The sequence below is a fragment of the Molothrus ater genome, chromosome Z (genome assembly GCF_012460135.2).
Source record: "Molothrus ater isolate BHLD 08-10-18 breed brown headed cowbird chromosome Z, BPBGC_Mater_1.1, whole genome shotgun sequence".
In the NCBI taxonomy this organism is placed as follows: Eukaryota; Metazoa; Chordata; class Aves; order Passeriformes; family Icteridae; genus Molothrus; species Molothrus ater.
In genome coordinates, this window is record NC_050511.2 from 60,678,597 (window position 1) to 60,706,257 (window position 27,661).

General features: G+C 47.9%; 2 protein-coding genes and 2 long non-coding RNA genes across 12 annotated transcripts in view; 2 read left to right on the forward strand and 2 right to left on the reverse strand.

The window, feature by feature from the left end:
* The window catches only part of LOC129047021 (uncharacterized), a 58,566-nt gene extending 50,975 nt beyond the window's left edge, over positions 1 to 7,591 (reverse strand). For all 5 annotated transcript variants that reach the window (XR_008508961.1, XR_008508958.1, XR_008508960.1 and 2 more), the window contains exons 1-3: positions 7,441 to 7,591; positions 6,907 to 7,059; positions 3,554 to 3,604 (exon numbers count right to left, since the gene is read on the reverse strand). This is a non-coding gene — a long non-coding RNA (uncharacterized LOC129047021). The remainder of the gene's footprint in view (positions 1 to 3,553; positions 3,605 to 6,906; positions 7,060 to 7,440) is intronic.
* A 4,575-nt stretch (positions 7,592 to 12,166) lies between these two features.
* Positions 12,167 to 16,439, forward strand: LOC129047020 (serine/arginine repetitive matrix protein 1-like). 2 transcript variants are annotated; one of them, XM_054517899.1, is made up of 4 exons: positions 12,167 to 12,364; positions 12,988 to 13,042; positions 15,552 to 15,648; positions 15,768 to 16,439. In XM_054517899.1, exons 1-4 carry the CDS (start codon positions 12,170 to 12,172, stop codon positions 16,375 to 16,377), a joined length of 957 nt encoding a protein of 318 aa, XP_054373874.1. In that variant the 5' UTR covers positions 12,167 to 12,169; the 3' UTR covers positions 16,378 to 16,439. The 2 variants fall into 2 exon arrangements, 1 of the variants encoding a protein (XP_054373874.1); XR_008508956.1 differs by lacking the exons at positions 12,167 to 12,364; positions 12,988 to 13,042; positions 15,768 to 16,439 and adding an exon at positions 15,043 to 15,242 and having other exon boundaries at positions 15,552 to 15,692.
* On the reverse strand, positions 12,870 to 16,155 carry LOC129047022 (uncharacterized). Its single transcript, XR_008508962.1, has 4 exons — positions 15,991 to 16,155; positions 15,625 to 15,737; positions 14,805 to 15,248; positions 12,870 to 13,887 (listed from the first exon to the last, which is right to left on the reverse strand). It is a non-coding gene; the product is annotated as an uncharacterized LOC129047022 (long non-coding RNA).
* Positions 16,435 to 27,176, forward strand: NR2F1 (nuclear receptor subfamily 2 group F member 1). 4 transcript variants are annotated; one of them, XM_036403078.2, is made up of 4 exons: positions 16,435 to 17,394; positions 19,579 to 19,693; positions 20,595 to 21,122; positions 26,030 to 26,135. In XM_036403078.2, exons 1-3 carry the CDS (start codon positions 16,944 to 16,946, stop codon positions 21,082 to 21,084), a joined length of 1,056 nt encoding a protein of 351 aa, XP_036258971.1. In that variant the 5' UTR covers positions 16,435 to 16,943; the 3' UTR covers positions 21,085 to 21,122; positions 26,030 to 26,135. The 4 variants fall into 4 exon arrangements, with proteins under 4 accessions (XP_036258971.1, XP_036258968.1, XP_036258967.1 ...); XM_036403075.2 differs by lacking the exon at positions 19,579 to 19,693 and adding an exon at positions 26,302 to 27,176 and having other exon boundaries at positions 16,439 to 17,394; positions 26,030 to 26,217; XM_036403074.2 differs by lacking the exon at positions 19,579 to 19,693 and having other exon boundaries at positions 16,442 to 17,394; positions 26,030 to 27,176.
* Positions 27,177 to 27,661: the final 485 nt, after the last annotated feature.

The following is a 27,661-nucleotide window of genomic DNA, read 5'->3' on the forward strand; positions in this document are numbered from 1 at the left end:
CCTGGAGAAAGGTGGGAAGCAGAGAATTCTGGCAATCTGCCTAAAGAGAAATCAATGAAACAAATTAATCCTTCACAGGCTGCAATGACACAGTAATCCATCACTCAGAGGTGCTTTTATACACGAAATCAGAGAGCAGAGGAAAGAGCCCTGGGGGACATCACAGACAACAACTTACAACAATACTGGGAAAATACTAAGGAATCGGTTTATTTAAAGAGGATAGATTTCAGCTGATTGTCTGTTTAGTTTTATATTTTTCTTCATGCTGCGGCAAAGCTCTGGGCGGACGGCCCTACCTGCTGAGAACTAGCTACCCTGATCGCCTCCGTGGACTTCCAGGAGCGGGTGTGGAAATTATTCTTTTTACCCATGATGGGCAAGTGGCTGAGAAACTGACTTTTGGAGGGGAGGGTCTCTGAAGGTCCTCCAGGCTTTGCAGGATCGGACCCCGCAGGCAACAAGTGCACTGATTCTTACCCACTTCTTCAGCTCCATGGCATGCATGTGGAGCAGGGTAGGGGGGCAAGGAGTAGCCCACTGTCCGCGTCGTCAGTTGTCACCGGCTGTGAGGGCGGAGAGGCTGGGCAGAATTAGACCTGCTCTCCCCCTCTATCCTCACACCCCTCTGCGAGTCCCTTTTAGGGAAACGGACGTGGAGCAAAAGATACGGATTTGTCGATACCATCGACAGGTGCTTAAAAATCACTTAGTGGTATCCAAAATTACACCTTCCCCCCACCCCTTCGAGGGAGGGGGGGTTGCTGGGAGCGACACCTGCTGCCGGTCACGAGCGCCGCCTCAATAAAACAACAAAAACAAAACCAAAAACAAAACCAAAACCAAAAACAAAAACAAAAACAAAAAAAACAAACAAACAAAAACAAAAAACCAAAACAAAACAAAAACAAAACCACACATGGCGTGGCGGCAGTGCCTGCGCGGTCCGGCTCCCGCACCCTCGCTGACTGTTTTTCTCTCTCCCCTTATGGATGTGGCTCCTGTTTCGAAAGTGGGACAGAACCGGGAGCATCATCCATCCCTCAGGGCGACCCCCCGAAGGCTGTGGGAGACTGGCAAGAGTTCGGCAACACGCTGGAAAATCAGCTGAAAACTCGTGAAATGGCTAAACTACCGAAACTCGGCCACCGGGGTGCTCTCAGGAGGAGCGCTTCTTTATTTTAATTTTTCACTCCTCCCATTATAAGGGCAAAAAGGTGATTTTGATAGCCCGCTTCCATATCGGCTTTGCTACCCTGCACACTTAGGAATCATGTTTTATTCCGAATTTCCCCTACTTTGAAAAGGCTGATAACGTAAGAATCCAGTGATGCTGCCGATGTCGGGAGAAATATGCAAATTGGGGAACCTAAATGCTTTGAACAGACATGCGTCTAAACATGGAGATCGCCGTTGACGGAGTCAGTCTGTTCCTAAGAAAGTGAAGAAGCACCGAATTAAATTGCCAGGAAAGGGAAACAAAAGTTTCTACAGTGTAACTACATTACTTCACCTATACTATTACCTTTCAGATGATGTCTTGAAAGAAGGCAGACTCAGTACAACCTTCATATTCAAAAATTGGCTGCGTTTAGGCCAGTGAATCTGGACTGATTTAAAAGGCTTTTTCATCCTCCAAATCAAATGAAGTCATTAGATGTTTTCTTTTAAAAATCTCACTATTCCCTTCATTAGATACTCACACACTTAGCGAACTTCTTAGAATCTGGACCATCACTTTTGTGGGGATTTTTCAGGTTTGTTTGCTTGTCTGTTTGTTTTGGGGGAGGGGAGTGGGGCGGTGGTTCAGACTGAAGAGGATTACCCTCTTGTACTCTTATTTTCTGGGCGTATGTCATTCATTTTGCTCATTGGAATGTCTCCTATGGAGATTTCTAGAGGTTATCAGTATTCCTGAAGGGTCTATGTGAAGCTGGAGCCTCGCGAACTTAGTCTCTCGGGAAGAAGCCTGTCAGTGATCTCCGCTGAGATGGCAAGCATTCCCAGCCAGCCCAGGGGGATTTCGGAGTGCTGATCGCCTTCAAAGGGTCACTGGGGCCCTCTTGCCCTTCTGGAGACACCGCCAAAGGGAAACTTAAGTTTGGAGGAGAGGGAAAGGAAAAAAAGTAAAGGCATTTCTACTTGGTAGCTCGGGAAGTTGACAAACAAAAGAAAACCCGCAGCTCCAGCAACTCGGGCTCTCCAGCTCGTAGTGAGAGGCATACTGGGGGCGTTTCTTGGATTAAGCGTTTATTATAGGTGTGCTTCCTGCCTGCTCGGCAGACCTGCCCCTGCTAGCACTGGAGCCTCGGAGTTTTGCAACCCGCAGCAAAGCTCAAGCGTGAGGAAAAGGAGGCGAGCGGCGTCCCTCAGTTTGCGATGGGACGGGAGGTATTCAGCCCGCGGGATGGGTGGTGCGTGGTGCCTGAGATGTTCTGCAGCTTATTGACGGAGAAGCGCGGAAACACGCTGGGTGAGCCAGCCCTTTCCTGGGCTGGCAGGAGAAACCAGGGGCGTTCTGCTTAATTATGTATAGCCTAATAGCAGGTGGGGTTTTCCACGTGTTTTGCTGCTAAACCTGCGACCTCTTCAGATTCCCCCCGGCAACGCTTTGTGCCATTTAAGCCCGTTCATCCTGCTCAGACAGATTCAGCAGGGTGCTTCATGTGTCTCCCTCCCTGTATTGGCTCCAAATAAACGGATCATGAATGTAAAACTATCCCCCCAAGACATATGACTAAGAATTGTCAAGGAGACTTTGGTCCACTATCAGTGTCTATTATGCCAGTCACTCATCATGATCCCTTGTGGTGTGTCATACGTCATGATGACACTGATTCATGACACAGTTTAATGCTATTCAGGGATGCTCCGGCATAGCACAGCATCCCGCCTCCACCCCGCACTTTTGTAGCTCGTTACAAATGCATCCTTTACATCGTCTCCAAAGGATCGTTGCACCCCCTAAATTAAAAGCAACCGTCCCAGATGCTTTCTGGTCAAATGTGCACAGCTCGGTTTCTAGGTATTTTCCTGTTTAGGAGTTGTTTTGTCTGTCGTCTCTGCCAAGTTTTTGCCTCGGAGCCTTCGGCGCGGTGACTGTCTTCCCCGTCCCTCCACTCCCAGCCTGGGGCTAAAGGGCAATCCCAGTTTATCTCGGAGGTCTTTGCCTCCTGCCTTGCGTTGGGCGCCCGGCACTCCTCACATTAAACCGACAAAGATGCCTGTCCACACATGAGCTTTCTATTCCCCTTGTGGGAGAAAGTAAGAATCCCCATGCTGAGCCCTGGTGGGAGAGGCCAGCGGGCGGCCGAAGGGCGGCGAGGAGCGGGGGTGGGCGAGGACGCAAATTCGCCTCTCTCCACCTCCGTGCACGCTCAGCACGGGGGCAACCCCGGGCTCTGAGGGTGTGCGTAGCAGCATATGGAGGTCGGTGCAACCTCTGGGCTCTGGCCGCGGGGCTGCAGAAGGGATGAAAACAATAGCGGCTGCAACACCTGCGACCCACAGTGGTACTGGAATATGTACAGTAATATGGAGTAGTTGCTCTTACCGCTTCCAGAGGGAGCTCAAAGCTGGAAAGTCAAGGTTAGAGTCCTCCAAACTGTAAACATTTTCCACAGAGCACGCCCACAGTGCAGGCAGATGGACAGGGAGACAAAAGAGAGAAAAAGAGAGAGAATTCTTCGTTTGTCTCAGAAGGGACTTTAAGATTCATTTAACATCATGTGATTAGGGATAAAGATTCATTCTGTCAATGTGTAATCATCTGTTCAGCTACAGCACAGGGCTGAAAAACTTCTACCTGTGCACGGTGGGAAGAAACACGAGGGTGATGCATGGTCAGCAGGGATCCAAGGTGCAATAATTAATTCACTGCAAACCACAGGGCTCTTTAGCAAGTACGTAAAGTCTGTCTGGAAGCAGTGATCTACTTGTGCACGTCCACACAAGGATCTCACGCGTGTTGCAATGGAAGTTGTTTGGCTGCATGTGAGCACATGTGACACCTGTCTCCAGGATTTCGGGGCTTGGGCTCGTGTGATACACCCCTGCGTGATATGTCCAGCCTGTAGCATGGGATGTTCACCTCGCTGTGCATGTTTTCCCTCCATGCGATTCCACGCGTGTTTGTGTCATGTATTATTAAACACAGACAATCCCGCTCCGCGGTTCGCAGTTCAGCAGCGGCTGACACTGGAAATTTAATGCTGACACACAGCCTATGAAGGGCGACAAGCATGCAAGAATGGCTGGGATTTGGGTCTGGGCAGAGAGATTTTTCTATAGGGCGCTGAGCTAGACCAGTGCTCAAGAGGTCAAAACCTACCTTCACCCTCATCCTCACCCTCACACTCCTCAACCTCATCCTCCAGCCTGCTTCGTATCCCCCCACCGTGCTGCCCCCTCACCTACCCAGCCTGAATCTCAGCTCACACGTACAGACACTCGCACAAGCGGTACCTGCCTCCTGTTCCACCCAGGAGGAACTTTCCTGCTCACCATCTCTCCTCCCACATTCCTCCCCCGGGAAGGAACCGCTCCCTGCCCCTTCGGTCCCCAAGACTCTGTATAGTGTCACAATCTGCATATAAACCACCGGGAATAAGCGACAGGTTCGTTTGCTTCCGGGAAAACAAGCAAGTAAAAACATAGAGATGAACCCAGAGCCTTATTGCTCTGTTAGCAGAGAGACAGCCTGTACTTGTAAAAGGCGGAGGGAAAGAAGACGCTGTGTTACAGAGTCACCACCACCGCCCCGACAAGTCATTGCGCCTCTAACCCCCTGCCGCCCCCGCAATTAGCCGCACCTCACGAGGGTGCTGCTCACGCTCAAATTGCGCTGAAAACTAAGGGATCCTATTGAATCTCAGCGGGTGCCGGGGATGGGGAGTTCCACTCAGACGGCCCCGAGAGTGCCGCAGGTCCGGGGCCAGCCGCAGCAGTGGAGACGAGCGGGGGTGGGAGGGCGGAATGCTCGGAGCAGCGCGGAGGGAGTGCGCATCCGCGGAGCGGCCAGGGACGGGTGGCGACTGAAAGCCGCTTCGACCCGGGTATGACCCTCGGTGCGCGACGCCCAGGAGACTGCTACTTGGGCTGCCAAAGCTTTTTCCTTTCTCTATTTTTTTCCCCCTGAATTCCTCACCCCTCACTGGTGTCTTGACCCACAGCACAGTCCAGCAAACAATTCTGTTTATGTCCTTTACAATAGCAATTTTATGCGGTACAATGCGACACATACAACAATGAATATGCATAGAGAACTGCGAGGGGACATGAATGCGTAGGGCGAAATGCCACTTTCCCTACCTGTCCCTTTTTTAGCTAGTTTGAACAAAAGGCATCGCAGATGCGTTTTGTGGCACTGAATTAATTCCAGATATTTGGTACACAAACTTAGCGAGCCCAAAGGAGATTAATTTTCCAGAGTAATCCAATTAAAAGATTTTTAAACTAATCTTTTTGGGGGGAAAAATAGTGCAAAGCTGAAGAGGAAAATCGGTTTTATGACAGTGATTTATTGCACCAGTTTGGTCTATAGAAGGATGATTTCCCTTGTTTTCCCTCCCACTGTGAAGTCGCAAATATACGCTGAAAAATACACCTGTATATATGGCTGAATCTATTTTATTTTATTTCATTTCATTTCATTTCATTTTACTTTATTTCATTTTATTTTATTTTATTTTATTTTATTTTATTTTATTTTATTTTATTTTATTTTATTTTATTTTATTTTATTTTATTTTATTTTATTCTATTTTATGGAAAGAGTACCATCCAGACGAGACTCTTGCCCTTAAACTCCAAGGAAGGGAGTTTGGTCGTTCACAAGTACCTTAGACTTTTTAAAGGGCTAATAGATTTATGGTCTCTTTTCCGACGCCCATCCAGAGTAATTAGCACATATGTTCTAAATAGATGATAGTTTTGTGAGCAATAAAGCAATTATCTATCGCTAGAGCTGACAGTTCCTTCAAATAAGCTCCAGCCAGCAGCTAATTGGAGAAGTCATTTCAGCTTCATTGTCTGCAATTAGTCCTGTTACACCCAAACTACCTGGTTTGAGGTTTATTTATTCATATCTATTTGCATTTACAAATGTTTGCTAAGTCACACTTAACTTTTCCAGGAAAAGAGCCTCTCTGGGGCTTCTTGGGGGTTGGGGGGCGGAGGCGGTAGGGAGGGAGGTTGAGGGGGTTTTGTTGAGATTTTTTCTCCTTTTGCATCCAGGAGAGCCACTCTCTCAGCGGTGCTGGCGGGCTCAGTCGTGCACAAACACGTGTCCACTCTGCTGAGCCGGGGAGATAAAACTGTATTTTCCTGACCGGTGCAACCAAGAGAGCAGCGAGGGCAGTGGGGAGGAAGGAGATGGGTAATTCTGCTAAGGGGAAAAAAACCAAACAACCAACCAAACAAACAAAAACAAAACAAAACAAAAAAACTACTTTCCACCTGCCTGAGCTCTGCATTTAGGGACAGCCTGGATGACCACGCAGTACTCCACCTAACAGGTCCTTCGGTGCTGGAAGAGCCCCTCTCTGTGTGTGAGAGTGTGAGTGTGAGTGTGAGTGTGTGTGAGTGTGTCCCCAGCCGTGCCTGGGGACACGACGTCTCTTTGCCCTTTCCCATGGCATTTGAGGATAGGAAAAGATCTGTGGGTCGAGGGAGCCTTTTTCTGTCCACCTCCCACAACTGCCGCCTCCTCGGGGGTGAAAAAATTAAACAAGGCGATGGGGGCTGAGGACTTGTGCACAGTGAGTGGAAAAAATGTGTTAAACATCAGTTTGACGCCCCATCGGAGCTTCAAAATATACATCGCCTGGATTTCTTCTACTTAATTTAATCCTTATTCGACTGTGTTTCTTCTTGCCACCTTTTACTAGAAGTCCCAGCAAAACGTACCTCGGGAGAGAAGGAGGAGGGGTGACACACGATGGCGGGGGGAGGACTTCATTTGAACCTCTAGACTTAAGCAGGTATTTAGCAGGGAGGCACTCCAAGGAGTTTGAAGTAAGTCTCTTAAGTCATGACTTCTGCCCAGGACTTGAGCTGTTCCTGGAGTGGAAAAGATTTGTGTGTCGGGATGGGAACTTGTAGCCTTAGCAACAAAGTAGTCACATGAAGGAATTTTCAGCAAAAGTATCCCAGACTGAGAAAGAAACGCCAATTTCTGAGCAGCTAGGAAGGAAGACATAGTGTCCTGGATTGAGCCTCTGGAACAAAACTTTTTCTATTTGACAGAGGTCCCCAAGTTTGCCCACCTCTTTTTTTTATTTTTCCCCTTAACGCATACCAAAAACCCAACACCCTCCCGCCCCCCCCCCCCCAAAAAAACCCAAACAAACAAAAAAAAAAAAAAAAAAAAAAAAACCCAACCAAAAAAACCCCCCAAAAAAACCCAGAAACACCAGACTTGGCAAGATGATCCCCAGGAACCTGCGGACACCTCCTTCGGTGCCTGGCTGATGTGTGGAGTTGGTTGCCCGCCACAAGGCGACTGTTCCTTGGGGTTACCCACTCCCGGCGGCCGGGACTCTCTCTCAGTCCAGGTATCCGCAATAAGTGCAAATTACGAAAATCCAGGAGTCTGAGGGTGAGAGAGAAAATAGTGTCGGGTCGATTCCGTGTTACAACTCCGAGCATCACCCCTCAAAAAAGGTCCTCACAGCCCGGGCACTGGGAAGGAGTCTCTGAGATGCTGGTTGCTCCAGCATGCCCATCCCCAGACCACCCGGCCCCAGGCAGGGAATACCCTGGCGCGGGGGCGAAGGGAGGAGGGACAGGGCATGCCTGTGTCTCCGCGGAGTCGCAGGGTGCGCGCATAGCAGGCTTCGGCTGCAGGGGGCTGCTCAAGCCGCTCCTTGTCTAGCGCACTCAAGGGCACGCACCCCTTCGGCCAGGCAGCCCAGTGCAAAAGCATTTTCGCAGCTCCCAGAGCACACACACAGTTGTTTTTTGTTGGGTGGCTTGGTTTTCTTTTTTTTTTTTTTTTTCATTTTCCATTACGAGCGATTAGATGGTGTCTATTCAAATTTGCTGATCCAGAGAGAAAATAGGAGTAGATAAAAGGAGATTTCAAGAGACCTCCTCGTCCTTTTCACACCAACCTGAGCCCCAGAATAGCCAAGGATCAACTCGGACAAAAGCCCTTTCCCTTTCCCTTTCAGCTTCAGAAGATTCGGTGGAAGGGGTTAACAATAAAACAGATAACTCTAGACCCGTTTGATAGGATCAGGCAATTTTGTGTAACTTATTAACGACACTGTTGGATATGTCTGGGCTTAACCCCGAGAAACGTGTGAATAATTCTATTTTTTAAAAATAATAAAAAACCCTTTGCTCCGTAAAATATGTAGCAGTCATTTATAGATTTTGTGTTGGGCCGGAGCGATCTACTGTATTTATTCTGTTTCATTTAAACTTTAGCTGAAGCGCAGCCGCGTCCTCCCCACGCAGACAGAATATGCCGTAATAAACATATCTTGCTCCTGACAGTTTCAATGGAAATGCTAAGGTTTATTACTCAGATCAATTTCTGATGAATAAATATTATTATATCGCTACTACTCTACCATTGCTGAGTATTTGCCAGCAAACATACTTTTGCACAGTTTTATCTCGGATGCAGGGGAGAAAGTGACATTAAATACTTAAACATCTTGGAGCTGGTCTCTGGTCTGCGGAAAGTCCAGCTCAAATCTACTCCTGACTGACTAATCCCCTCAGTAAAAGAAATGGCATCTCTGACAGGTAACTATTAAGGAAATTATTATATACTGCCGTCGATGGCGTTGTCAGGACAATCTCACGACTTACAAACTCGTTTCCAAGGGTCAGCTCTTTATCAAAATCTCCAGCGCAACTCAGAATCATAAAAATACCAAATTCATCCCTAACAGAAGGTGAAAGCATAAAATACAGTCGGAACTGTTCAGTGCAAAGCGTTATGCTAGTGGTTTTTGTAATTTTTTTTCTCTTGGCTTCAGCGCTCTGATCACCGCAGCTTTATTTGTGCCGAATGTAAATATTTGGTCCTGGATTCACGAGTGTGTTGAAAATTATTCCCAGATTTTCCTTATACAGGAAAGTTTGATCTCCATCCAAGGTCATCAGTTTCTGTTCCTGCGGCTCTACTTGGGAATTGTTATGCTTCTTTGTGCTGTTAGAAAAGTGGCCTTCGTTTTGGGTGCCTTCTCTCCCGTCCTCACACAGACAGCTTTTTTTTTGTTGTGTGCTTGTTGGTTGGGGCTCTGTGTTTTTTTAGTTTTGCTTTTGGTTTGGTTTGGTTTTTACTTCTAGGCACAGATTTTTTTTTTTTTTTTTAATTGGGGAAAAAAGGCTGACTGTTGGGTGCTCAGGCGTTTCTGTCTGTAGGGATAACGAGCGCCTGCTTTCTGGTTGGCACTGGAGCCCCGTACTTTTGAGTGCTAACAAATGACAAACCCCGGCTCGGCGCGGAGCCGCTGCCGGAGAGGATGCGGGAACGGCAGATTGCCTTCTCGAGGGCGTGGCGGGGGGAGTTGCGAGGGCCGCTGTCTCACTGCTTTTTTGCCAATCCCGTCTAAAATAATTCCAGGGAAGCAGGCGGTGTGCGCGGAAGGGAAGGGCGGTCGCGCCTCTGGGTTAAACACACGCGGAAGGCGAGGAAGAGCGGGCACAACTCGGCGGGGTGGGACACACAATACCCCGTGGGTTGCGAGACCCAGCAGCAGCTTTGGATACCGCGGGGATGTCGGCCCTGACTCCAAGATGGTGTTTCACAGAGGAAACGGGGGGAAGGAGTACGCTCCAAAGAGTGGGGGTTTTGTTTGGGTTTTTTTGATAAATAAATAAATAAAGCAGGTTGTGCATGATGGCGTGGCCCGGGGCATGTGCGGCAGACGGGCGGAGGGGGAGCTCAGCAGGGAAAGGTGGAGGGCCTTGTTTCCCAAGTCCAGTCGCCTTCGGTGGGAAGTACTGAAACGTCCTGGGCGACTGACTAAGGTGACTGTGATAGGGATACCAGGAGGGGGGAGATACCGGAACGTCCAGGGTTGGATGGGCCCACCTTCGGCATCAGGCTTCCTTTAGAAAGCGACCAGGGTTGGTACAAAGCGTCCCAGAGTGCTTCCCTCAGGACAGCTGCGGGTGGGTGCTGCAGGAGGCAGCGAAGGAGCAGCACAGACCGCCCGGGAGGAGCTGGCCCCGCTCAGTCACGTCTCCCCGGGGTGATGCCACTCACCGGAGACCACCTGCCCAGGGCAGGGGGTGACTGCGTGTCCTCCAGAAGCACCACCTCCAGCACACACACACACACCATATGTTGCATTCCTCAAGAAACTTAGTTATCCTTCAGGTCTGGCTTGAGCGGAGGCAGGAAAAGGAAGGAAAAAAGAAAGAGAGAAAAAAGGCAAATGGAGAAAAAGGCCTATGAGGAAAAGCTCCAGCATTGCTGATGGGAAATGAGGCCTGGCTGGGCACCACCAGTTGTGGAGGCCTGGAACAGCAGTGCCACCCCCAGCCTGGCTGAGGGCCTGGGGAGCAGCAGGGCTGGGACACACAGTTTATACTGGGGGGGTCCAATGTGACTGTTCACATTTGCTCTGCAGCAGGCCGGCCCAGGAGAGAGGCCGTGCAAAAAGCTCCAACCAAGGGATGAAGGCAGAGGCTGGGGGAAACCCCAGTACAACACTCCGGTTTTACAGCCTGTAGGTGTCCACAGGTCAGAACTGAGGATGACTAAATACACTAAAAATTGAAAGCAAGAATGAATTTTTTTTTGCAGGCCAAAGCTGTTCACTGCACCCTGTGTAAGTGTGCACATACTGTCCTCCATCTACCCCATTCCATAGGCGTGTGCATATATATGTGGGTATATGTATGGATGTCCCCGTGTGGGTACTTTTTTCAATGTGTGTGTATGTGTATGTGTATATATATGTGTGTGTGTGTGTGTGTGTGTGTGGTGCCTTGTGGAGCTTGGCAGCTGAAGAAGGCACTTATTTGTTTAAGAAAACACAGGCTATGTATCCGCGCTCCCAAATTACATGCGGCTGGGCCACTTACAAATCCACCACTAATTTCCAGAGGAACTTTTCCTTTCTGCAGGGGACAAGAGAGGAACCAGTGCCATTATGGGCTGGGTTACACGAGGAAGGAGATAGGGGTGGAGAAGAGAGATACAGAAAGGAGGGGAAAAAACCAAACAAACAGAAACAACCAAAACCACCCGCTAAAGCCTTCCAAAACTCTCCCACCTTGAGATCCCAGCCTTGGACTCTGGCCTGGGGAAAGTAGCATCTAGTACGACAGAGGGAAAATTAATTCTCCAAGTTCCCAGTTCCATCTCCTTTACACATTCCAGATCCACAGAGGTTAAAAAAGGAATCAAAGTTCATTTCCCAATTAAATGTCAGTTGTGACCGTGTCCCTGTAATTTGTTGAGGAGAGGAAATGCCTCTCGTCGACTGATCTCTGTTTTAACCTGGTCAACACAAGCATGAGACTTTTATTGATGGATGCCCAGAGTCCCGTCTCCCCTCCCCAACAGGCTACTACTGCACAGCCACAGGACGTCGGAGATGGGTTTCTCCTCGGGACTCCCGCAAACTTCACCGGCCTTCACCCATCAGCTATTTCTACAAATCCTGTTTAAAAGCTGCTTTTCCTCATCACGGAGCGAATGAAAACGACCAAGCGCTTCCAGCCAGACGAAGGGAAAAAATTTCTCCCCGCCGCACAACCCCCGTTGCCCAGACTAGAGCAGTCTGAGCATGTTTAGGCTCCCTCTGTATTACAATTGTTCCTAGCCCGGCTGGGAAACATCTGATTACTGTCCCTGTAATCTGTTGACACTATCACCCACATAAACAAGCCGCCATCGATCTTTTCATTAGGTGATCAAGTAACAAACAAAGCAGGTGAAAGAGAAGAACGCTGGAATGCTTGCACGTCCCCAGCCCGGCGTCCTGCGGCTGCAGCTGGCCCTGGCACCCAGGTCGGTGCCTGCCGTACCTGCGTGGGTCACCTCTGTGAGACACGCGCGTTATATGGGGAGGGGAGCAGTGGAAATTCCCACACATGTTCTTATAGGGGGAAAAGAGAACGGAAGAGAGGAGGGAGAAAAAATCTCGGACAGAATGAGGACTAGGCGCCTTTCACTCCTCCCAAATGCCGGGATGCCCAAATGACGCCAGGGGAGGAGGTGGCCCGGGGGGGGGCAGGACTGGGGAAGGTCTCCCTGCCAAGTGTCGCGGCCTTGCTCCCCTCCCTCTGCCCCGAAACCACGAGGAAGGAAGCGGCGACTTGCCTGGGGTGGCCCGGGGAGCCGGGGCCGTCGGCAGAGTGCCCGGTCCGGGAGGAGCTGGGCTGCGGCTGCTGTGTCCGTCCACCTTCTCTCAGGCTTTCTGCCTCTGTCTGTGTCTGTGTCTGTGTCTGTGTCTCTGTCTCTCTCTCTCACTCTCTCTCTCTCCCTCTCCCCCCCCCCCTCCGTGCCTCGCTCTGCCTCTTTTACTCCCTGTCTCTTCACAGTCTGGGGAGTAAAATCTAGATGATACACATACGGAGCTTGCTTTTTTGTCCTATTTAATCTTATTCGTTTCACCTTCTCACTGATCAAGAGACAGGACGGAGACTTTATTTGGAAAGAGCGAGAGAGAGGAAAGAAGCCTACTGTTGCATAGTCAATAACATCCTTTTTATCAATGCAATATACAACAGAGACGGCTTGGCCAAGGGGCTCATTGAAAATCTCTTCATTATTTCGGGACAAAATCAAGCATTATTCTGATCTTAGAAATGATGAAGGAATCTTTTCTTCAGGCGGCTCCCAGCCTCAGATTTCAGAGGCGACAGGGAAAGAAAAAAAATATCATGATCACTATGCATCAAATTTGAGGGGCTTATTTTTTTCTCTTTACTTTTAATTAAAGCAACATCACTTTACAAAACTAAATAGTAACAATAAAATTTCTGTCACTTATTTAATTCACTTTCCTTCTGCAGGTTTTCCATCCACCTTCTAATCTGACTATAAACTTTATTGGGAGCTACGAGAAAGGTATGGTGGCAAGTAGGGGCGCCTGGGATTTTAGTTTTGGTGGGATTTTTTGTTGCGGGGGGGAGCTGTTCAGTTTTTACAGTCTGCTTCTTCTTTGTCACATGCAGTCTTTCGAACCCAAGGCAAATTTCAGATCCCTGACAAAAGGGAAGCTGCCTCTAAGGCCGGCTTGTGAGAGAGACAGAAATTGAAAAGAAGAGGGTCTTCTCCTCAGTGCAGTTTTCTATTTAAAATAAGAAAGGGGAAATGCATTTTTTGGTAAAAGTAGGGGGTGGGGTGGAAGGCTGCAGACAGGCGCGGAACCCCCTGCTCGCCGGGCTCCCCCGGGCCGAGGCTCCGTGCCCACTAGATGGCAGCCGGAGCCAGCGATTCCCGCTCGCCCAGGCCGGGGCCCGGGTCGGGAGCGGAGGGGAGCGCAGGGCAAGGGGGGGACTGACACCCCCGCAACCCCCTGCGCATCCCCCCTCCCCGCGTGGAGCACTTGGAGACATCAGGAGAGCCGGGGGAAGGGGAGCGAGGGGGAGGGCACTGCCTGCAGGGCAGTGGGGGTTATGCTGACTGCTCACACACCCCCAAAATAAAATTAAAGGGTAGGGGTGAAACCCACGCGAGAAGCGTGGAGCCCTGCGGGGCTGCGGGTGGACATGTTAGGTGAGGAATGAGGGGTGAGGGACGAGGGACAGGCTGCAAAAATAGCCCGAAGTGGGATGGGAACATATGGGGATTTGAATATGTGTGTGGACTCGGCCGCGTGTCTGCCAGGGTGTGCATATACGGGCGCCTGCTCCTCCGTGCAGCGCGTGTTTCCTTCTCCATCATTAAAACCCCTGGAGTGGCTTTTGCAACTGGAAAGCAGAAGATAAATCCCTATTTCAGATCTGTAGGGGAAAAACAACAACAACAACAACAAAAAAAAAAAAAAAAAAAAAAAAAACCACAAACAAAACAAAAAAACTCCAACCCACACTAACTTTTCACAGGGAGCCCACATCCACCGTGTCCTTTTAATTGCATCTTTCTGTCTATCGCAATGCATCCTCCTCTGGCCATGTGTGTGATGGGTTGGGGTGGTAGAGGGGTCATAGACGACCCATACTAATCAGGTCTCAAAGTAAATAGCAGCACAGGGGGATCTCAGTGTAAATTGTGCTTGTCAGAAGAATCTCCTCTCCCTCTCTCTACTCTTCCTCTCTCCCTCCCTTCCTCCCTCCCCCCTCCCTTTTCCTTTCCCTTCCCTATCCCATTCAGTAGGTAGTGAAGAATTTTTTTTCATTTAAATTTTTTAAAAATAAAGGGAAAGAAAGAAAGAAAGAAAGAAAGAAAGAAAGAAAGAAAGAAAGAAAGAAAGAAAGAAAGAAAGAAAGAAAGAAAGAAAGAAAGAAAGAAAGAAAGAAAGAAAGAAAGAAAGAAAGAAAGAAAGAAAGAAAGAAAGAAAGAAAGAAAGAAAGAAAGAAAGAAAGAAAGAAAGAAAGAAAGAAAGAAAGAAAGAAAGAAAGAAAGAAAGAAAGAAAGAAAGAAAGAAAGAAAGAAAGAAAGAAAGAAAGAAAGAAAGAAAGAAAGAAAGAAAGAAAGAAAGAAAGAAAGAAAGAAAGAAAGAAAGAAAGAAAGAAAGAAAGAAAGAAAGAAAGAAAGAAAGAAAGAAAGAAAGAAAGAAAGAAAGAAAGAAAGAAAGAAAGAAAGAAAGAAAAGCGCGGGGGGGGGGGGGTGGACGGGGGGGGGGGAGTTGGGGGGTAACCAATGGAGTGAAGGAGGCTTGGCTAACCTTAGCCTCCCATTTTCTCTCCCCCCAGTTCAGGGCTCTGACCAGTCAGTCGCCTTTGATTATCAGTTGCCAGCAGCCCTTCTCTTGGCTCCTTGACACGAGCTCCATATAAGGCAGCGATCTCCATAGAAACGTGTCAGTTTCAATAGTAGTGTCAAAGTTCACTATATACAGACATTCGCGCAGATCCCCCTTTCGGAAACATTGCTTTGCTAGGCTTCCCGTTTAAACGCATTCATTTTTTGGGTCTCTCTCTCTCCCTCTCTCTCCCTCTCTCCTCCTCTCTCCCTCTCTCCCTCTCTCCCCCCCTTCCCTTTCTTGCATATTCTATTAGTTGTGTGCCCCCCCTTCATCTCCCTCTTCTCCTTCCTTTTCTTCTTTTTTCCACCCTTCCTCCTTGTGTCTTTCGCTTCATTCCTGCAGGAGAAGAGGAGAGAGGTGAAACTGGAAAAAAAAAAAAAAAAAAACCAAACTCGGAAAGAAAGAAAGAGAAAAGGGGGAAAGGAGAGAGAGAGAAACAGGGGGGAGGGGGAAAGTCCGGAGAGAGAGAGAACGCGTTCACATCTTAATACCGTTATTATTTTGACAATTCTTGCCTCTTTTTTTATTTTGGGGGAGGGCTTCTCTTCTGGGTGATGAGTTTTTACACGAAATACTTTTTTTAGGCAACTAAACAAACAAAAAAGAGAATATTTTTGGGGCGATTTCCACCGTTTTTCTTCCTTTTTTTTTTTTCCTCGCAACCAGTATCGTGCGCTCTCACAGGAGAAGAACACCGAAAAGGCAAGAAAGAGGAGAAGAAGAGGATTTATTTACCGACCTACTTTGGATCTCTCTTTTTCCTGCAAGTGTCATTATTATTCCCGTTCTCTATTTTTACACTTCGCCGTGAATTCGTCTCCTCTGCGAATTTAGTCACATCCGATTTTTTTTCTGCGATTTAAAAAAAAAAAAAAAAAAAAGGCGAGAGAGAGCGAGAGCGAGCGAGAGAGACAGAGAGCGAGAGAGAGCAGCTCGGGAGAGAAAGAGCAGCGACCGGCAACCTCCTCCTCCTCCTTCCCCGCCGCCGCGACAGGAGATCAAACTGCCTCAGCTCCCCGCCCGCCTCCGCCGCGCTCCCCGGCTCCACCGCCCTGAATGGCTGACGGCGCCCTGCCCTGGACCTGGCCCCCGGACACCTCCATACTCTGATCGCCGGCGAGCGGCTCCTCTCTCGACCTCCCGCCTCCCCGAGAGCCCACACCGGCACCGGCGGCGGCGACAGCGGCGGCGACAGCAGCCTCCGCGGGAGCGGCGGCGGCCGAGCCCCGGCGGCGGCGAGCGGCGAGCGGCGACCTCCTCCTCCTCCTCTTCCTTCCCCTCCTCCTCCTCCACCTCCTCCTCCTTTTCCTCCTCCTCCTCGGCGGCGCCGCGGCTTCCTCTATGCCTGCACATCCTCCGCGCTCGTAGCGCCCGGACCGCGTGTGCCTGTGCCCGTGCGTGTGTGCGTGTGCGCGAGTGGGGAGCCGTGTGCCGGGCGATTGCGCGCGTGTCTGCCTCCTGCGTGTGCGTGTCCGGCGTGTTACTCTCCTGAATGCCTCTCCCGACAGCCTTGTTTGCCGTTTCTGATTTTGCAACTTGAAGTGGCGGCGGAGGGGGGGGGGGGGGGGGGAGGGCGAGGAGAGGCAGTGAGAGCCGGGGAGAGCGGGAGCAGAGGGGAGAAGCGGTCAGGCGGGGGTATTTTAAAGAGGGGGGATCGCTGGAAAGGGCAGGGAAGGGAAGGAAAGGAAAGGAAAAGGAAGGGAGGAAAAGGAAAGGGAAGGGGGGGGGAAGAGAGAGGGAGAAAATCCTCCGTCGCCCCCTCCCCCTCTCTAAAAAAAAAAAAAATAGCAAGAGCGCGAGCAAGAGGAGGGGGGCTCGCGGCGGCGAAAAATAAATAAAATAAAGAAAACGGCAGGAGCGGCTCCAGCCGGCAGCAGCGGCGGCGGCAGCAGGGCAGCGGCGGCGGCAGCCGAGGCGGAGGCAGGCGGCAGCAAGGGTCCCCTCGCTTTCCGCTCGCCCCCGGCGCCCGGGCGGCCGCCACCCCCCCGCCCCCCGCCTCACTCCCCGGCAGCCCGCAGCGAGACGCGCCGCTCCCCAGCACTTTTTTGGGCCCGAGATATGGCAATGGTAGTTAGCAGCTGGCGAGATCCGCAGGAAGACGTGGCCGGGGGCACTCCGAGCGGCCCCAACCCCGCCGCGACGCAGCCGGCCCGGGAGCAGCAGCCCCAGCAGCAGGGGAGTTCGGCCACCCCACACACCCCGCAGACCCCCAGCCAGCCGGGACCCCCCTCCACTCCGGGAACGGCCGGAGACAAGGGAGCGGGCCAGCAGGGCTCGGGGCAGAGCCAGCAGCACATCGAATGTGTGGTGTGCGGAGACAAGTCCAGCGGCAAGCACTACGGCCAGTTCACCTGCGAGGGCTGCAAAAGTTTCTTCAAGAGGAGCGTCCGCAGGAACTTAACTTACACATGCCGCGCCAACAGGAACTGTCCCATCGACCAGCACCACCGCAACCAGTGCCAGTACTGCCGCCTCAAGAAGTGCCTCAAAGTGGGCATGAGGCGGGAAGGTGAATATTTCTTCCCTACTATGCTATCGCTCCCCTCTCCCCTTGGCTGTGCAGGCGTGCGTGTGCGAGGGCTCTCGGTCTGTCTGTGTCTGCCTGTCCGTACGCGCACACACGCGCACCTATATGCATATACATACACACACACACGCGCGCACACGCGCGGCGTGCAAACACACACACACATAAATATAAATATGTAAGAATAAATACACACACACACATACATATGTTTGTGTGTATGTATATATATATATATATATATATACACATATATATATATATATATATTTACAGCTCTCCGTAGCAATCCAGCCAGGATTCTCTATATATTTCCATGCACATGTCAATCTCTTCCTCTGCCTGCACTCCATCTGGCAGCTTTGCACCAGGTTCTGTTGTTATTGTCGATGGTGGTTGGTGGTGTTTTCTTTTGCTTTTCGGTTTGTGCCTCCTGCCCTCCCTCCCGCTTCTCCCCACCCCCTTCTCCAGCACTGCCACACTCTCCCCTTTCCTGATAGTTGTGCAGAGAATTTATTATTATTATTATTATTATTATTATTATTATTATTATTATTATTATTATTATTACTACTACTATTACTATTATTACAATCGCTTGCTAAATATTTATCATTTAGCCTCTCTCACCACTTCCCCCTGCGCGCGCGTGTGTGCGTGTGTGCGTGTGCGTGTTTTAGATGTGGTTTTGTCTATTGTTGGCATGAGACCGGAGGGTGGGGGGAGATACATCTTTCTCCCGTACGAGATGTGACTCCATTCAGCTTCCTTCCCCCTCACCCCCTCCCCACCCCCTTTCCACCCCATCATTTCTTTTTAAACCTGCAATACCTCTCGGTAGATTCATCTCTCAGGCTCATTTTTCCCGAAAGAAAGATGAAAGACGTGTAATTAGAGAAAGAGGAAAGGGTGTGAAAAAGATGGAAGGGAGAAAAGGAAAAAAAAAAAAAAAAAAAGGAGGGGAGGAAATGTGCTACTCTATCTTCGCTTCCCTGTGCTTCCCGGTGCCCCGGAGTGTGCTTCTGTGAGAGATTTGGCCTTGTTTTCATTCCATGCGTTCAAAGGAAAGTTTATGACTGAATCGTGTTTCTGTACTTCTGTCATTTCTTTCTTTCTATTTTTTCTTTTTCTTTTTCTTTTCTTTTTTTTTTTTTAATGCGTTGCTCATTTTATTTCTTCATCAAACTCCACCCTCTCCTTAAAGTCTTCATACAAATCTCGATTTATAACCTCTTTACCGGTTTTTCTCATTTTAGCAGCATCCACAGCCTGCATCTGCCACGGGGTTCCCACTATTTCCAACTGCTCTGCTTTTTTTTTTTTTCTCCTCCTTTCCAAAAGTTGTCTGTGGTTTTCCTTGCGTTCAGACTCATTCTCGTGTATGGGGGATTTCCTGCCCTCTTTTCTCCTTGAAACATGTTCTCTCGGTTTAAAGTTTACCCTGTGACTGTCGTTAAAGATGTTCTAAAGATGTCACATCAGCGAAATAGTTGATTCTCCGGAGCAGGGATTTTAAAACTGTATTTTATACGCCACAAGAAAAGGAATTGAATTAGGCTGCTCCAGATCTGAAAGAGCTCACAAATATGATGGCTTCATTGGTAGCTGCAGGGGCTATTAGTAGGCACCTGGGAGAGTGGAGGCAAGCAATTTTTTTAAAAAAGGAAGGAGGAGAAAAAATAAACAAAAAAGTGAGAATTGTGCACGCAGTTAAATGAAAAATATCTGCCAAGTTTGCAAGTAGATTGAAGAGGGAGAGGTAGGCTGGAGGGCAGCAGGACAGAGGTCTGGCCCGGGTGGCGAGGAGGGCTCGCTGGGGAAGAAAAGAGAAAGTTGAGAAAAATGTGGCACGCCGGAAAAATGAGTGATTGCATGTGCGGGTGTGTGCCAGCAAGCGTGTGCGGTTGTGCGGGGTGTCTGTGTGTGCAGGGTACGAGCCTGAGTAGCCGTATCTTCCCCTGAAGTTACATTTGTTTACATGGCAAGCGGCTGCAAACGCTGGCACTGATGGAGGAAAACACATGCACACACTAAAAAAAAAAAAAAAAAAAAAAAAAAAAGAAAGAAAAAGAACAACAAAAAAACCCCAACTTTGGTCAGCTTTCGGGACTCGAGGCATGCTTACGCTCTGTGTGGAGATGGTTAATGCATCCAGTGTTTTTGCAGTTGCAAGCTTGTGCATTCACTGTGCAACGCTGACTGCAGGCTTTTGCAGTGGCAACAGCTCACCAAAGATATTAATTACACCGTCCCCTTTTTTTTCCACGAATGTTTGGCTATTGTAAGTTCGGACATTTTTATTTTATTTCCCCCTTTCCCTTGATAATATTTAACCTTTTTCTTCCTTTTAGCAGGGAAAACTTTGCTGGGCGGGGGAGGGGGGGACTCGATGGAAAGCTGGTTCTGTGTAATAAAGTTAGCAGTGGGGAGCTGGAACGCTGCGACCTGTTCCAGCTTGAAGGGTAACAACGAGGTATTTTTGAAGAATATGGAATATGGACACATTTGGTTTTATGAATTATTTTATTTAATATTTTATTCTAAAGCGCTATACATCAGTTTACTTGTAAATTTCAGTAGTATCAGGGCAATAGGTTGGGATTCACAACAGAGCTTGGATATATTTTTTACAGTTGGCTGTGATTTTTAACTCTACTTTCTTACCACCCGGAGGACTTTGATTTTTTTTTTTTTCTTTCTTTTTGGTTTTCTTTTTTTTTTTCTTTTTTTTTTTTTTTTTTTTACGTGCGGGGCTTTCTTTTGTTACGAGAGGGGAGGGGGGAAGAGGGGGTTGTGTGCGGATTTGTCTTGTTTGCCTTGGCTTTTTTTTTTTTTTTTTTTTCTTTTTAATCTGTTTATTTTGTGAAGGCTGTCTGCATTGTGGTCGGGGGTGGGGGGAGTGGAACGCGCTTGGCTGCCGCTGAGCTGAGGCTGCCTGAGCAGGGGTCGGGGCCGGGGCCGGGGCCGATGCAGGGGCCGGGCGGGGGGCTCAGAGCAGGTCGGCGGCAGCTGCCCGACTCCGCATGCCTCTGTCCGTGCCTGTGCGTGTGCCGGGGGCGAGGCGGTGGCGGGGAGGGGAAGAAACCCGGCATTGTCTCCGGCTGGTTGGCAGCGCCGCCGGGGCGATGCCTGCGAGCCTCCTGGATGCACATTTCCTCTCCTTCTCTCCTTCTTTTTGTCAGCGGTTCAGCGAGGAAGAATGCCGCCCACCCAGCCCAACCCCGGCCAGTACGCGCTGACCAACGGCGACCCCCTGAACGGGCACTGCTATCTCTCGGGATACATCTCCCTCCTGCTGCGGGCCGAGCCCTACCCCACCTCCCGCTACGGCAGCCAGTGCATGCAGCCCAACAACATCATGGGCATCGAGAACATCTGCGAGCTGGCCGCCCGTCTGCTCTTCAGCGCCGTCGAGTGGGCCCGCAATATTCCCTTCTTCCCCGACCTGCAGATCACCGACCAGGTGGCCTTGCTGCGGCTCACCTGGAGCGAGCTCTTCGTCCTCAATGCTGCCCAGTGCTCCATGCCCCTCCATGTGGCCCCGCTCCTGGCCGCTGCCGGCCTCCACGCCTCCCCCATGTCGGCAGACCGCGTTGTCGCCTTCATGGACCACATCCGCATCTTCCAGGAACAGGTGGAGAAGCTGAAGGCGCTGCACGTCGATTCGGCTGAATACAGCTGTCTGAAAGCCATCGTCCTCTTCACCTCAGGTGAGGGGACGGGTTGGGGGTGTGAGATGTCTGGGAAGGAAAAAAAAGGCAAAAAACCCCCAAATTACATGCAGGAAAATAAGGAAATAATTTAATAGAATTATTTTTAAAGGAAGGGGACTGGAGGTCGAGGAAGCATAGCACCTGATGGGGATATGCTCTGGTCCAGGGATCATCCTCATTGCCACTGATACTGGCTCTTTAACACACAGCCCCTCCAAAAAAAAATACTAAAAACCAAAATCAAATTAAGTGTAGGCGGTGGAAACATGCATGTTAACAATTTTTCCCTGTGATAGATGGTTTGAATTAACTAGCAGGAAAGTTGCATTAGCATTGCCTTTGAAGTGCTCTGGTCATAGCCTATAAGAATATAATACGTATACTATTATTGTAACCTGCAAGGGAGAATTTATAAACATCAAAGGGGAACTTTGTGAAGGAAATATAGGAAATAGAAACAAGGCAAGATAAGAGTCTGGGCAGTGTAGTTTTTTAATTATTCTAATTATCATCACGATATGACTAATTGCCACCTTTCCTACTTGTTTTTATTTTTTTTTTTTTTCATTTTTATATCCCCTCTCCCCATCCCCTAGCTCCTCTCTTTTATGAGCTTCTCCCCCCTTTTCCCGATTAGCAATAACTGAACAGTTCTGATAAATGTGGCTTAAAACCAGGCCGAGGCAAAATTAAAAGCATTCCTGAACAAAGATGGCAAATCGTTCAAAGGCCTTGTTTAACACTGAGCAGTTTATAATCCATCAATATTTGATGCCTTTCAAGCACGAAAGACAGTATTTACATTGTATTAAAATGTCTCCTAAATTTGCACTATATTGTAATGTAGCAAATGTAGTATTAATATCGATTTGAACATCAGATAATTTATTTAGACAGGAGTATCTAATTTGTATGCAGGGTGGTCAGAGACATGTACTGTGACTGCCCCCTTTTACTTCCAGTGCAAATGCAGTTTCGCAGCATTGGAGAGAATATTTCTTTGCAAAGGATAATGTGCAAATCTTAAAACAAATGCAAGATTTACTGAATAGCCAACTCGACATTTTAATGTATTTTATCATAATAAGTCTTCTTGATGGAAACATGTTTTTCAAGAGTGACAAAGAGACCTGCCTGCATTTATCAGGGTGATTTAACTCCACAGCCTGCCTGCAGACTCCCAGACTTTCCTTTCCCATTCGTTTCAGGAAGCTCATCAATACACATGGATAGCCAAGGAGAACCTTTTTTTTTTTCCCCAGACGTAACTTGGAGAGATTCTTCCCAAGCAGAGCTGGGAAAATGTCTGGCCTGTGCCTCAGCCCTTCCACACATCAAAGGCCCTGTGAAGGAAGTTGCCCCTGATAGGGACTTGGTTGAGGCAATATTTTATTTTTTCTTCTTTTTCTTCTCACCCTGTTCCCTCCAATCTTCCCCCTTTACTTCTGAAACAATTGACCTTGGCTAGAAAAAGGGTAAGTGGCTTTAGAGGAGCCCTTCATTTACATATAATAAAACCATATGTAATAATATTTGTGAGGGGAGAAGCCCCTTTCCACAGTGGAGTGGAGAATGAAGGGAACAATAATATTATTTCAGAGCAGGATCACACAAGGCATCTCAGAAAATGGAAATACTGCTGTCAGGAGTAATCTACTACTCCTTACCCCATCCGCACATTTCCACTTTTCACTAAACTTGTTTTCATTGCATATTCAGAGGGGAATTAATGAGAAGCCTTTCTCTAAGTCATCCAACTTTTAAACAAACTTTAAGTGACAGAAAAGACATTTTTAGGCATATTGTGTAAAGTCCTTCACTGAGGACAAAGTGTCTAAAACTGGCATGGATTTTTCCTGTCGTGGTTTCTACATTTGGGCTCCAGAGAGCATATATTTATTCTGTAAAATTCTGGACACCATCCAAAAGCTGTGTAGCAACCCAAAACCAGCTCCCTTCTTTCCTCCTTTACCCTTCTCTTGTATACCCTCCTCCTTGCCCTCATCTCCTTCTCCCCGCTGCCAAACTTTGGCATTATTAATTCCTGCATCTACCATTTCATTGTCATAAATAAATGTTTCCGGGAACAGACAGAGACAGATAACATAAATCAAATAAATCTATTTGCAGTGCAATAAGAACTTTTGATTTCTAGTTAGATGCCAGTTGATTACGTCTATATTTTCTGAACACTAAACTCTTCTGAACATGTAACATGAAATACATTGCCGCCACTACAAAGGGAAGACTGGAGTGTGTTGAACAGTAATGGTTATTTATTTACATAATTTCTTTTCCATAGACTGCAAGAAGAAATATAGAGCTTTCCCTTATTGACACACTGCCATATAAAAAAGCAAGGCACACACAGGATTTTCACATTAGCCCACTTTCTGAGATGGAATAATAATTTACCTTCAGTAAACATGACTTGCATTATTTCTCCCATGGATTGCACCTTTGTGGGCTACATAATCTAATCAAGTTGTGGATCCCTTAATTATTATTATTTTTAATCTCATTCTGAAGGGAGAATTGAGCCTTCCCACCCCCACTTTAGGTTGTGAAATAAAACCCAAGTGAAGGCATATGCCAGACCATTTAAAATAATTTAAGCCAAACAGATACTATCAGCATGAGAAAATTCTGAGTTTTTGGAGGTCTAAGGCAAAACCCGTGGCAATTTTTCAAAAACACATCAGGCTGATGCCCTTTTAGAGGGCAAGTTCCCCATCCACATTGTCCAGTGACCGGCACTTCTAGGTGCACTTATTGTAAATGTCTGATAAATATTTTACTAACCTTAAGGGTATGACATATGGGGCATAAAGAAAAAAACTCTGCCAGGGTGTCAGTAAGACTCTTTCATATTGCATTGTTTGGAAGTTGAATAGGATCCTAATGCATAATGGGCAGATAATGCATGTAAAATAGCAAGATATATGTAAATATGGAATCTGATTTGTGGCAATCAACATATGAACAGGTCTGTGGTTTTTGATATGTATTGCAAACAAGAACAGGCCGCAGCTTTTGATAGATATGTATGTTGCAACCTGGTGCTTTAGATGTTGCAAAATATCATTGCATTAAAGGTAAAGTATGGATTAGCAGAGCAGCCTGGCTCAGATAATTGTGTGTCTGAGGGATGCCAAGTCTGCAGCTCAGGTCAAAGGTTCTTCTTCTCAGAAGTTCCTAAATTATGGCTTGTTTTATTTGTATTTTTGCTTGAGGCCATAGTACTGTAGATGAAGGTGTTCAGAAATCTTTGTAAAGTTAGTTCTCGGTAAGGGAAGACTTAAGCTTCAAAAATGCCTGTGCAACAGATTTTATTTTATTTTATTTTTAGCTTTGAATAATTTGTTGATTTGTTGCATCTTTCCAGGGTCACAATTCTACATTCACATTTTTATAATGTTTTTTTAGGGGCCATTAACTAATTCATATATGGATCTATATATTAGTAAAGTCTGGCTTTGATCTGTTAACCTGCACTACTAGCTAACTGCCTTGCTCTGATCTTGATGGCTGGAGGCATTTTTTTTGTTTGTTGGTTGGTTTTTTGGTTAGGTTTTTCAGTTATTGTTTTGGTTTGGTGTTTTTAATATCTATTCTGAATCTTCGAAACAATGTGGATGGTTTCAACTGTCTGGGCATAGTCACGACTTTTCCATGACTGCAGTTTCCTGAGAAAGTCCTTCCACAAGCAGCTGGTGCCCAATTATCCTCTGGTTTGGCTTATATGTTCTTTGAGATAGGATATGTGCTTGTAAGTGTCTCTATGTGTGTGCAAATGCACAGATGCATCCATACCTCTCTGCTTGTATTTATATAAACAGAACAAGGTGTATAGATACAATACGTGGATGTAAAGAGCTTCTGGTCTCGGATTAGTGCATGCTTGCCCAGGTCACGTAGTTCTGCAAGGTGCAAGGTGTATGTTTCTTGACAGTTTGGGTGCCAGAAAGACCTATAAGGAAGGAGTCTCTCTGGTTTCATTTAGGCAAGGCTTAGCTGCTGCAGCTCTTCCCAGCTTTGTGTCTGAAAGCTACAGACGCCTGCTGAGCACAAGCTGGGACTAACCTAGCCCTTTGCTACTGGATTTATCACACAGCCTGCAAAGACGTCTCAAATTTGCGATCACTGGCAGAGAGGCAGAAGCAGAGGAGACTCCCCTGCCCCACGGCATCCCCCAGCCGGCTCCCTGCCAGTCGCTGCAGGACCCAGTCGCTGCCTCTCTGTGATGTGCAGCCATGTAAACAAACTCCTTGTGTCTCACTCTGCTTGTGTGCAACTCTGATTATTATTATTATTATTATTATTATTATTATTATTATTATTATTATTATTTTCCCCAATACCTTATTTGTCTTCCTCTCGGCGTTATTTAAGGGGGCTGGTCCAGGTTTCCAGCATCCCGGTGATGGGCTCCCTGGAGCAGAAACCACACTCGGCAGCGCGGAGTGTCGGTGGGGGGATGTGAAAAGGAAGTGTGTGTGTGTGTGTGTGTGTGTGTGTGTGTGTGTGTGTGTGTGTGTGTGTGTGTTTGTGTGTGACTGGGACGAGCGGGGTGTTGGCACCCCATCGTATCCTGGGTGAAAACACCCACGGTGGCAACGAGGCACAGAGAGGTCGCGTTATTTATTTGGCAGTGGTGCGCGGGATGGGATGGGGTAGCGTGGGGTGGGATGGGATGGGATAGGATGGGATGGGATGGGAAGGGGTGGGATGAGACGGGATGGGGGGGTGCGCCTTTGGGCTGCCCCCCATCCTCGCAGAGTTTCCCTATGTGGTTCCCAGCCACTAACCATCTCCCCCCCGCTTTATCGTCCTCCTCCACCTCCTTCCTCCACTCTCCTCCCGCCGTTCTGCGGCTGGCTCCGCGGGTGCGCTGCGGTGGGCAGACGCCTGCGGCCTATCGGATGCTGCGCACATCGAAAGCCTCCAGGAGAAATCGCAGTGCGCGCTAGAGGAGTACGTGCGGAGCCAGTACCCCAACCAGCCGAGCCGCTTCGGGAAGCTGCTGCTGCGGCTGCCCTCCCTGCGCACCGTCTCCTCCTCCGTCATCGAACAGCTCTTCTTCGTCCGCTTGGTAGGTAAAACCCCCATCGAAACCCTCATCAGGGATATGCTACTGTCGGGGAGCAGCTTCAACTGGCCTTACATGTCCATCCAGTGCTCCTAGAGCCCATCCCGCACCCCCGGCTGAGAGGCGGCGGAGCGGCGGAGAGGGGAGCGCTCGCACCCAGGGGCACTCGGGGTGCGGGGGGGGCCCGGGAGGTGGACACTGAACAAAAGAAAGGGCAAGTGGGAGCAGAGATGTGGCCGTGGAGGGGAGAAGGACGGACCTGTCGTCCGTGGAGGTTGTGATGTTTCGCCTTTTTTTTTTTTTTGGCCTATTTTGGTTTTTTGTTTTATTTCGTTTTGTTTTCTTTCGGAGAGGAGGAAAAAAGAAATAAATAATATTAATAAAAGAGACAAAAAAAAAATGAGTATTGAGGGGATATTAATCAAACCTGAAGGGGATACTGGATCTTCCAGGATTTATTGTGGACTGTTGTTGATATATGCTGTACAGTAAACCAACAAAACAAAAAAGCATTGAAACTGAACTGAACCTTGTGTAGAATAAAAACAAAACCACCCAAAACCAAGCAAACAACAACAAAATTTCCATGCGCAAACATTTACCATGAACATTGTTACTCCTTTTGTAATATATTAGCCTTTATTTTCAATTTTGGTAAAAGTTAAAACATCATATGCGCATAAAGGAAAAAAAAAAAAGGAGAATTAGGGGAAAATAACATTTTCCAAATAATTATAAGAGAATTGTCCTGTGTCTATGTATCTATATCTGTTTTGTATTTTTTTCTGGTTCCAAACCAGGTTTCCTGTGATTCTATACTAATAATTTTTGATATAACCCTTTGCTTCTTATAATGAGTGCGATATATGTTGTCAAAGCTGTTCTTCAAGAATTAAAATTGAAGTGAGAATTTAAAAAAAATAAAAGAATTTAGCAAAAAACCCCAACTTATCACCCCACAACCCATGAGTCTTGTTGCTTGAAACATGCCAACAATTCACAAAAAAAAAAAAAAAAAAAAAAAAAAAAGGAAAAAACCCACAAACAATAAAAACAAAAATCTCCCCACATTTTTAACTCCTTTACTGGTGCTAAAAAGGAGAACTTGAAAAATACTTGGGAGGGGTAACCAAGTCATGCAAACTACGGGATGCTCCAAAATGGACTTGACTGTATAAGCTTAGGGCTGAGCTGTCAAGGCCTAGAAAAAGGGAGCAGGAGTTGCAGTGTGATGCCTTAGGTGACCTCGCCTCACTGGGACTGCACCACAAACCTTTCACCAAGGCTGATGGGCCTGTCAGCCTGGCCTGCCCCTTTTTGAAACACCTTTTCCCATCACCTGAATTTTCTGCTGAGTTCACACCTTGCTTTTTACTCTCAGACACCATGGGCATGGATTGAAGTCACCACATGCCATCATCTCTGCCTGTGCAGCAGGAGGCATACT

Bases quoted from the DNA above. Each gene is read 5' to 3' on its own strand.
- LOC129047020 (XM_054517899.1), top strand. From the start codon at position 12,170: ATGACGCCAGGGGAGGAGGTGGCCCGGGGGGGGGCAGGACTGGGGAAG. The intron at 12,365-12,987 runs GTCCGTCCACCT...TTCCTTCTGCAG, and splicing joins AGCTGGGCTGCGGCTGCTGT to GTTTTCCATCCACCTTCTAA. The intron at 15,649-15,767 runs GCAAGTGTCATT...AAAAAAAAAAAG, and splicing joins TTTGGATCTCTCTTTTTCCT to GCGAGAGAGAGCGAGAGCGA.
- NR2F1 (XM_036403074.2), top strand. From the start codon at position 16,944: ATGGCAATGGTAGTTAGCAGCTGGCGAGATCCGCAGGAAGACGTGGCC. The intron at 17,395-20,594 runs GTGAATATTTCT...TCTTTTTGTCAG, and splicing joins AGTGGGCATGAGGCGGGAAG to CGGTTCAGCGAGGAAGAATG. The intron at 21,123-26,029 runs GTGAGGGGACGG...TGCGGTGGGCAG, and splicing joins CATCGTCCTCTTCACCTCAG to ACGCCTGCGGCCTATCGGAT.